This window comes from Arvicola amphibius, chromosome 8 (assembly GCF_903992535.2).
Source record: "Arvicola amphibius chromosome 8, mArvAmp1.2, whole genome shotgun sequence".
Classification (NCBI taxonomy): domain Eukaryota; kingdom Metazoa; phylum Chordata; class Mammalia; order Rodentia; family Cricetidae; genus Arvicola; species Arvicola amphibius.
The window spans coordinates 131,093,731-131,104,682 of NC_052054.1; the positions used below are offsets into that span (position 1 = coordinate 131,093,731).

A 10,952-nucleotide genomic window follows, 5' to 3' on the forward strand; every position below is an offset into this window, starting at 1 on the left:
TATCCTGGCTTCCATTGCGAGGTCAGCACATCCTTGAAATAAGCCAGTTGATTTAATTCACAAGACTTTTCCATCATCCAATGGTCTTTCTGCTGCTGTTGTCCCTTTCTCATTAGTGTTAAGAAAATTCAAGGTTAATAAAGCATTATGTAGAGAGCTCTCGGGAAACGACCCTGCCACCGAGCCAGCGCGGACGGGAAAGCTTCTGCAGTGGGAAGAGCTTCGGCACCAGGGTGCACACTCGGCACCATGGCCCAGACGCCCGCTTTCAACAAACCCAAAGTGGAACTGCACGTCCACCTGGATGGGTCCATCAAGCTAAAAACCATCTTATACTATGCCAAGAAGAGAGGCATCACCCTCCCGGCAGATACAGTGGAGGGGCTGCGCGACATCATTGGCATGGACAAGCCCATTTCACTCCCTGGCTTCCTGGCCAAGTTTGATTACTACATGCCTGCTATTGCGGGCTGCAGGGAGGCCATCAAAAGGATCGCCTATGAGTTTGTGGAGATGAAGGCAAAGGAAGGCGTGGTGTACGTGGAAGTACGCTACAGCCCACACCTGCTGGCCAACTCCAAAGTGGACCCAATCCCCTGGAACCAGGCTGAAGGGGACCTCACCCCTGATGAGGTTGTGGATCTTGTGAACCAGGGCCTGCAGGAGGGAGAACAAGCATTCGGGGTCAAGGTCCGGTCCATACTGTGCTGTATGCGCCACCAACCCAACTGGTCCCTTGAGTAGCTGGAACTGTGTAAGAAGTACCATCAGAAGACTGTGGTGGCCATCGACCTGGCTGGTGATGAAACCATCCAAGGAAGTAGCCTCTTCCCAGGCCACGTGCAAGCCTATGAGGGGGCTGTGAAGAGTGGCATTCACCGCACTGTCCATGCTGGAGAGGTTGGCTCTGCTGAGATTGTGCGAGAGGCTGTGGACACTCTCAAGACCGACAGGGTGGGACACGGCTACCACACACTGGAGGACGAGGCCCTCTACAAGAGGCTACTGCAAGAAAACATGCACTTTGAGGTCTGCCCCTGGTCCAGCTATCTCACAGGCGCCTGGGATCCCAAAACGGAGCATGCAGTTGTTCGCTTCAAGAAAGACCAGGCCAACTATTCACTCAACACAGACGACCCCCTCATCTTTAAGTCCACCCTGGACACTGACTACCAGATGACCAAACGGGACATGGGCTTCACTGAGGAAGACTTCAAGCGACTGAACATCAATGCTGCCAAGTCAAGCTTCCTCCCTGAGGAAGAGAAGAAGGAGCTTCTGGAACGACTGTACCGAGAATACCAATGGCCACCAGAGGCTGAAGGGCAGGTCCCCTGAAGATGGCAAGGCCACTTCTCTGAGCCTCACCCTGTGGATGGAGCCTTCACAACTCTGTGACACTCTTACCTTCATTCCTTCCAGACCTTGGAGCGGCCAGGTCTGTCCTCTGATCAGGTGTTCTGGCTAGGGCCCCTTGGCCTTGCCAATTGTGGGTATGGATCAGAAACCTTCCTTCTAAGGCTAAAAATCTGGTGTTTAATAAAGCAACTGGTGACTGGCAAAAATAAAAATAAAAAAAAATAAAGCATTATGTAATCTATTTCTGGTGGCATTTTCCACCTCCTTTTGATTATTTAACATATCCTTTATAGTTCAATTTGATCTTTCTATAACTGCTTAACCTGTAGGATTGTGTGGTATACCTGTAACATGCTTAGTATTATAATAAGCAAAAAACCGTTTCATTTTCCTAGAGACATAAGCTGCACCATTATCCGTCTTTATTTGTGCAGGTATACCCATGATGGCCATAACTTCTAATAGATGTGTGGTTACTGAATCAGTCTTTTCTGAGCTTAAAGCATTTGCTCACTGAAAGCCTGAATAAGTACCAATGGTGGGATGCACATATTTTAATTTTCCAAATTCTGCAAAGTGCAACACATTCATCTGTCGGATTTCATTCCTTTGAGTACCCTTTGGGATAGTCCCTGCAGGTGGCAGTATTTGGTTATAGAAAGAGCAAGTAGGGCATCTCTTTATAATCTCCTTAGCTTGCTGCCATGTAATGGAAAACTCTTTCTATAAACCTTTGCTATTGACGTGATGTTTTTATTAAATTCTAAGGCCTACAACATGCTGCCAATCAATAATTGATTAATTTCTGCGTTACCTTGTGCTAGAGGACCTGGCAGACCCGTATGAGAATGGCATATAATTCTGCTTTCTGGACAGAACTATAAGGACTTTGTTCCATCTTACTCAATTCTTCTGATTTGTAACCTGCCTTCCCTGATTTATTTGCATCAGTATAAAATGTATGGGCTACAGTTATTGGAGCATCACATCTAATTTGAGGAAGAATCCAAGAAGTTCTCTTTACAAGGTTAAGTATATCGCTTTTGGAATAATTGCTATTAATTTCTCCCCCAAAATTAGCAAAAGTTCTTTGCCATGATTCATTGTCTTCTCATAACTTTTTTATTTCATCAGTAGTGAAAGGCACTATAATTTTTGATGGGTTTATACCTGCTAGTGGATGAAGTCTCAATTTACCTTTTATAATTAATTTCGAGACTTTTTCCACATAAGTTTTTAATTTTTTATTTGGTTTATGTGGTTAAAAGATTCATTCTAAAATAATACCTTCCTTCTGCATTAAAATTCTTGTAGGAGAAATTCTGGAAGGCAATATGACTAGAATACAACTAAGATTTAGATTTACCCTACCCACATGTGCCTCCAGTAATTTTTCCTTAACCATTGTCAGTTCCTTTTCTGCTTCAGCCGTTAATTCTCTGGGACTATTCAAGTCTTTATCACCATCTAAGGTTTTGTTTAAATGAATTGTTTTTTTTTTCATCCTTGATACAAAAATGCCAACTTTATTGAGCTCAGAGGAAGATTTTTTTCTTTTTATTGATATTTATTGAACTCTACATTTTTCTCTGCTCCCCTCCCTGCCTCTCACCCCTTCAAACCTCCCCCAAATCCCCATGCTCCCAATTTACTCAGGAGATCTTGTGTTTTTCTACTTTCTACTTCCCATGTAGATTAGATCTATGTAAGTCTCTCCTAGTGTCCTCATTGTTGTCTAAGTTCTCTGGGATTGTGGTTTGTAGGCTGGTTTTCTTTGCTTTATGTTTAAAAACCACTTATGAGTTAGTACATATGATAATTGTCTTTCTGTGTCTGGGTTACCTCACTCAAAATAATGTTTTCTAGCTCCATCCATTTTCCTGCAAAATTCAAGGTGTCATTATTTTTTTCTGCTGTGTAGTACTCCATTGTGTAAACGTACCACATTTTCCTCATCCATTCTTCGATCGAGGGGCATTTCAATTAGTTCCAGGTTCTGGCTATGATAAACAAAGCTGCTGTGAACATAGTTGAGCACATGTTTTGTGGCAAAATTGGGCATCCTTTGGATATATACCCAAAAGTGGTATTGCTGGGTCTTGAGGAAGGTTGTTTCCTAATTTTCTGAGAAGTCACCAAACTGAAATCCAAAGGGGTTGTAGCAGCTTGCATTCCCACCAGCAATGCAGAAGTGTTCCCTTTTCCCCACAACCTCTCCAGCATAAGTTGTCATCAGTGTTTTTGATCTTGGCCATTCTTACAGGTGTAAGATGGAATCTCAGAGTTATTTTGACTTGCATTTCTCTGATGACTAAGGATGTTGAACATTTCCTTAAGTGTCTTATAGTCATTTTAGATTCTTCTGTTGAGAGTTCTCTGATAAGGTCTATACTCCATTTTTTATTGGATTATGTGATCTTTTGATGTCCAATTTCTTGAGTTCTTTGTATATTTTGGAGATCAGACCTCTGTCTGATGTGGGGTTAGTGAAGATCTTTTCCCATTCTATTGGCTGTCGTTTTGTCTTGTTGACCGTGTCCTTTACTTTACAGAAGCTTTTCAGTTTCAGGAGGTCCCATTTATTAATTGTTTCTCTCCCAAGCCAGCATATACTTTTAAACACACAGTAAACCATTTTTTCTTTGAATCTCTCTTTACTGGATATCTCTCTTTTTCTGACCACATGAGTCTTTAATTTATCAAGCAATATGGGTAGGATTAGGGCCATGGCTTTGACAGCTGTATCCAGTCCATTCCTTAGCTTTCTGAGAGTCCAGTCTCATGGCAGAGGTCCTGGCTCTAGCCATGTTTATTGCCATAACTCTATGGCATTTCAAGGTCTCTGCCGCCAAGCAAGCTGCAGCAGTCTGCTCACAAACCACACCAAATGCTCCATAGTCAGACCGCCTGCCTGAAAGAATCAGAGTTTGCCCTGGCAGGACGGCCCAGAAAGCCAGCATTTTAAAACAGCGTGGCTTTTTTCTTGCTATGGCTGAAAACCAAAAAGTATGCGGTCAGCTTTTTATCAACACTATGTAAGTGTTTCATGGCAGGGCCTCTTAAAAGAGCTGCAACGTTTTGCAGCTAAAGCTGAGTGAGGAAGCCTCTCTTAAAGCTCTCTAGCAAGCAGAGCAGACCTGAGAAATTGATGCTACCAAGAAGCCATAATTCTGTTATTTTGTTCTAGAATAACTTCCCAAGATGTCTCAGGCTTTATGTGGAAGCAGTTGTCCACATGCGCACCATTCTGTAACACGAGGGCCTGCTTATTGGGGTTTCTGTCCTGCCCAGCTTCCACAGCCATTAAGCCCCAAAGAAATCACACAGAGAGGTCCATATTAATGATAAACTTATTGGCCCATTAGCTCAGGATTCTTATTAACTCTCATAGCTTATATTAACCCATTATTCTTATCTATGTTTGTCACATGGCTCAGTACAGTATCCTTTTCAGCGGGGCAGGTCACATCTTCCTTCTTTGGTGTCTGGACAGGACTGGGGAAAGAGCTTCCTTCTTCCCAGAATACTCCTGTTCTCATTGCCCCGCCTCTACTTCCTGTCAGTTTGTCCCACCTATATTTCCTGCCTGCTACGGGCCAATCAGTGTTTATTTAAAACATAATTGACAGAATACAGAATTGTCCCGCACCAGAATAACTCCCTTGGTACTACAAAAACATCGGTCTAGGCTTCAAGACTCCCAAGGTGGCCATTGAGGGCACCTACATTGACAAGAAATGCCCGCTCACTGGCAACATCTCCTTCTGAGGTCAGATCCTGTCTGGTGTCGTGAGCATGATAAAGATGCAGAGAATCATTGTTATCCACCGGGACTATCTCCATTACATCTGAAAGTACAATTACTTTGAGAAATGCCACAAGAACATGTCTGTGCACCTGTCCCCCTGTTTCAGGGATGTACAATCGGCGACCTTGTCACTTGCAGGCCCCTGAGCAAGACTGTGAGTTTCAACGTGCTCAAGATCACTAAGGCTACTGGAACCAAGAAACAGTTTCAGAATTTCTGAGAGCACTTTGGCCATCTCCCTAGAACAAAAAAAAAGTTATATTCTGGCTCACAAAAAAGAAAGAAAGAAAAAAGAAAGAAAACACTATTCTGGGCGAGGTAACCCAGAACTAAAAAGATGAATATGGTATGTACTCACTCATAAGTGGATACTAGCTATAAACAAAGGATATTGAGCCTATAGTTCATTATCCTAGAGATGCTCAGTAATAAAGTGAAGCCTAAGAAAAACATATATAGATCCACCTGGAAAATGGAAACAGACAAGATCACCTGATAAAATTGGGAGCATGGGGGTGGAGTGGAGAAATGAGGGTGGAAGGGGAAGGGGAGGAGATAAAGGGAGAGGTGAGGAGAACTTGAGGAAATGGGATAGTTGAGATGGAGGAAGGATAGAGATAAGAGCAAGGAAAGAGATATATTGATTGTGGGAACCATTATAGGGTTAGCAAGAAACCTGGCTCTAGAGAAATCCCCAGGAATCCACAAGTATGATCCCAGTTAAGACACTAAGCAATAGAGGAGAGAGGGCCCAATCTTGAATTGCCCTGTAGTCAGACTGATGAATTTCTTAAATATCGCCATAGAACCCTCATCTAGCAACCGATGGAAACAGAAGCATAGACCCGCATTAGAGCATTGTGCTCCCAAAGTCCAGATGAAGAGTGGGAGGAGTGAGAATATGAGCAAAGAGGTCATGATGGGGACACCCACTGAAACAGTCTACCTGAGCTAACGGGAGCTCATCAACTCCAGCTGGACTGGGAAGGAACAAGCATAGGACCAAACTTGTTCCTCTGAATGTGGTTGACAGTTGCATGGCTGTGGCAGACTGAGGGGCCACTGGCAGTGGCACCAGAATTTATCCCTACTGCATGTACTACATTTTTGGGAACCTATTCAATTTGGATGATACCTTGGTCAGCCTATATATAGTAGCGAGGGAGTGGATGGGGTGGAGTTGGAGGGTATGTGGACCGAATGGGAGAAGGGGGAGTGTGAACTTGGATTGGTATATATAATGAAAAAATATAGTTTTCTTTTTTTAAAAAAAAGTTGTTTTGGAATTTTGGTGGTTATGGCATTGAATCTGTATATTGATTTGGTAATATTGTCATTAACATTTACTATGTTAATCCTACCTATCCATGAGAGATGTGGAATTTTCCTCTGGGTGTTGTGATTACCATTAATGAATAAAGAAACTGCTTTGGACCTATAGCAAGGCAGAACTTAGGTAGGCAGGGAAAGCTAGGCTGAATGCTAGGAGGAAGACACCATGGATCTACTGCCACGGATAGACATGCTGAAACTTTGCTGGTAGGCTATGACCTCATGGTGATACACAGATTAATGGAGATGAGTTAAATTAATATGTAAGCGTTAGCCAATAAGAAGTTAGAGCTAATGGGCCAAGTAGTCATTTGTGACTATTTCACAGCTCTTATAATGAAATTTCAAGGGAAAAATCAGAAGACATTCCAATAGAAAAAAATAAATCTTTGTCCATGATTCAACTACAGAAAGCTAAGAGATTAATTTACAACAGCACTAGAGGTAATATCAAAGACACAGATGGTACTTAGCATAAACTCAATATTTCACAATCAAGTCCTACTGAAGATTGTTCCACAGATTTAAAAGCTGACCATAAACCTCAAGAAGTTGTCAGCATCTTTAGTGGAGTGTACTGGTACACTACAATCTTCAATCTTACAAGGCAGAGGCAGGAGGATCTCTGGTCAGCCTGGTCTACAAAGTGAGTTCTAGAACAGTCAGGGCTACACAGAGATACCCTGTCTTGAAAAACAAAAACCAAAAGGAAGGAAGGAAGAAAGGAAAAAAGAAGAAAGAAATCTGTAATATCAAAACCGAGGGTGAAAATTCCCTCTAAATCCTGCTGCTCTCCTTGTTCCTGACAGGCAGACTAGAATTTGAGAGTGAAAATACACAGAAGCTCAGAGTGGAAGGAGAGATGCAATGGTAGTCTCTCTCTCTCTCTCTCTCTCTCTCTCTCTCTCTCTCTCTCTCTCTCTCTCTCTCAGAGTTTGTCTCAGAAACAGCTTGGGCTTATCCCTCTGCACATACTTGCCACTGTGGAAGTAGCTGTGCTTTGGGGTCACCCTATGACATCATCTAAAGAGTACATTTAGACGGTCTCAGGGAAGCTGCATCACCATTTACCAGACTTTCTCAGACCTTTCTCTAAACCCCTCAGATAAGAATAAATAGGAATGTGGAACATAACCATGGATTTCTTTCAATACTAAACTTTATCTTTGAAATCAGGTCAGTTATGACCACACAGAGAGCAAGATGACATTAGGTTCATATGCCACAGAACTGTCCTATTGCTGGATTCACATTTTCCAAAACTGTATGATTTCCATGGGGCACCACCCATATAGAAACATACCACAGTGCCCAATTCTTGTGATTAGACTATGTGTTGGGAAAGATGAAAACCTCAAAAAGACAGACATAAAATTTTACACACAAGTCAAGAAAGGTTGCCATGGCAACTTTGCTAGAAGATTTGTATTTTTAAATCTAAGTAAATTTAGCATTGAAAGCACATTTGCTTCTTCTTCCTCAAAGGTTCTGTATCAAGAACACTTTAAATGTGTTTTCAAATTCCTTTTGAATCTATACTCTGAAAGCTTAACAAAATCCTATGACTGTAACAGCAGCCTAGGCTTACGCACATATTTTCCAAAGACCTTATGTGAGAAATATCCACAGAGAAAAGGCCTAATACTTTTATTCCATTCCCAGAAGTCCTACCTAGGTGGCTGCCTCTACCACTTGGTTTAGTTATGCCATCAAATCCCTGGAAAATCTGGATAACTCTCTAATCAGTATCTATTAGCCCATAATGACCTTGCCACATAAGCAACAGATGGTGAAAATCATAACAGCCTATTCAGCCGTGTAATTAAACAATTCATATGAAGGGCTGATAATGCTCTCTAACAATGAAATAAGTTTTTAGTTATGTTTCCTCTTACTCTGAAAGCTGTCTAGTTCTCCTAATGAGCACCACTGTGGATTGTCCTCCTTGGTAAGATACTGAATCTGATTCTTTTGACATACACTAAAAAGGGAACACTGATTTGACTCCTAAGAGTTTTTCTTTCCTTTGAGACAGGGTCTCACTATGTATGTAAGCCAGGTTTGCCTTGAACTCACAATCCTCCTGCCTCAGCCTCTCAAGTACAAATGCCACCATGACTGACTAGCCAACAGCTTACCCATAGTACAGCTCATAACAAAAACAGGATTCAATATTATGTTGTTTACAAAAATTCTACCCCCCCAGAAAGCCCACAAACTCATGGAAACTGAACAGTCAACTACTGAACCACCCCTGGGTCAAGGAAGAAATAAATAAAGAAATTAAAGTCTTCCTTGAATTCAACAAAAATAAAGACACAACATACCCAAACCTATGGGGCACTATGAAGGCAGTGCTAAGAGGAAAGTTCATAGCACTAAGTGCCCACATAAAGAAAATGGAGAAAGCTCACATTAGAGACTTAATAGCACACCTCAAAGTTCTAGAAAAAAAAAGAAGCAGACTCACCCAGGAGTAGAAGACTGGAAATTATCAAACTGAGGGTTGAAATCAACAAAATAGAAACACAGAAAACAATCCAAAGAATCGATGAAACAAAAAGCTGGTTCTTTGAGAAAATCAACAAGATTGACAAACCCCTATCCAAAATAATCAAAAGGCAGAAAGAAAACACTCAAATTAATAAGATCAGGAATAAAAAGGGGGAACATAACAACAGACACTGAGGAAATTCAGAGAATCATTAGGTCTGTCTATAAAAGCCTATATGCCACAAAATTGGCAATTGCAAAAGAAATGGACATGTTTTTAGATAAATACCATATACCAAAATTAAATCAAGACCAGGTGAACAATTTAAATAGTCTTATAAGTTGTGAGGAAATAGAAGCTGTTATCAAAAACCTCCCAACCAAAAAAAAAAAAAAAAAAAAAAAAAAAAAAAAAAAAAAAAAAAGAGCCCAGAACCAGATGGTTTTAATGCAGAATTCTACCAGAACTTCCAAGAACTAATACCTATACTCCTTAATGTGATTCACAAAATTGAAACAGAAGAGTCATTGTCAAACTCTTTTTATGAAGCTACAGTTACCCTGATACCAAAAAAAACGCACAAAGACTCAACCAAGAAAGAGAATTACAGACCAGTCTTACTCATGAACATCGATGCAAAAATTCTCAATAAAATACTGGCAAGCTGAATCCAAGAACACATCAAAAAAATCATCCATTATGATCAAGTAGGCTTCATCCCAGAGATCCAGGACTGGTTCAACATATGAAAATCTATCAATGTAATCCATCATATAAATAAACTGAAAGAAAAAAAACCATATGATCATTTCATTAGATGCTGAAAAGGCATTTGACAAAATTCAACACCCCTTTATGATAAAGGTCTTGGAGTGACTAGAGATACAAGGTTCATTCCTAAATATAATAAAAGCAATATACATCAAGCCGACAGCTAACATTAAATTAAATGGAGAGAAACTCAAAGCCATCCCACTAAAATCAGGAACAAGACAAGGCTGTCCACTCTCTCCATACCTCTTCAATATAGTGCTTGAAGTTCCAGCAATAGCAATAAGACAGCATAAGGAGATCAAGGGGATTCGAATTGGAAAGGAAGAAGTCAAACTTCCATTATTTGCAGATGATATGATAGTGTATATAAGTGACCCCAAAAACTACCAAAAAGCTTTTACAGCCAATAAATACCTTCAGTAATGTGGCAGGATACAAGATCAACTCCAAAAAATCAGTTGCCCTCCTATGCACAAAGGATAAAGAAGCAGAGAGGGAAATCAGAGAAACATCACCATATCAGAATAGCCACAAATAGCATAAAATATCTTGGGGTAACACTAACCAAGGAAGTTAAAGATCTATTTGACAAGAAAGAAATTGAAGAGGATACCAGAGAATGGAAGGATCTCTCTTGCTCTTGGATTGGTAGAATCCACATAGTAAAAATAGCTATTCTACCAAAGGCTAGCTATAGATTCAATGCAATTCCCATCAAAAACCCAACAAAATTCTTCACAGATCTTGAAAGAACAACAATCAACTTTATATGGAAAAACAAAAAACCCAGGATAACCAAAACAATCTTATACAATAAAGGAACTTCCGGAGGCATTACCATCCCTGACTTCTAACTCTATTACAGAGCTACAGTAATGAAAACAGCTTGGCACTGACATAAAAACAGAGATGTTGACCAATGGAATCAAATAAAAGACCCGGATATTAATCTACAAACCTATGAACATCCTATTTTTGACAAAGAAGCTAAAATTATACAATGGAAGAAAGAAAGCATCTTTAAAAAATGGTGCTGGCATAACTGGATGTCAACCTGTAGAGGAATGAAAATAGATCCATATCTATCACCATGCACAAAACTCAAGTCCAAATGGATTAAAGACTTCAATATAAATCTGACCACACTGAACCTGATAGAAGAGAAAGTGGGAAGTAGCCTGCAAT

General features: G+C 40.6%; 1 protein-coding gene across 1 annotated transcript; it reads left to right on the forward strand.

The window, feature by feature from the left end:
• The first annotated feature begins 249 nt into the window (after nucleotides 1–249).
• Nucleotides 250–1,446, forward strand: LOC119821311 (adenosine deaminase-like). The gene is given in 1 exon segment (XM_038340267.1): nucleotides 250–1,446. A coding segment is annotated over 1 exon segment (1,089 nt). The 3' UTR covers nucleotides 1,339–1,446.
• The last annotated feature ends 9,506 nt before the right edge of the window (nucleotides 1,447–10,952 follow it).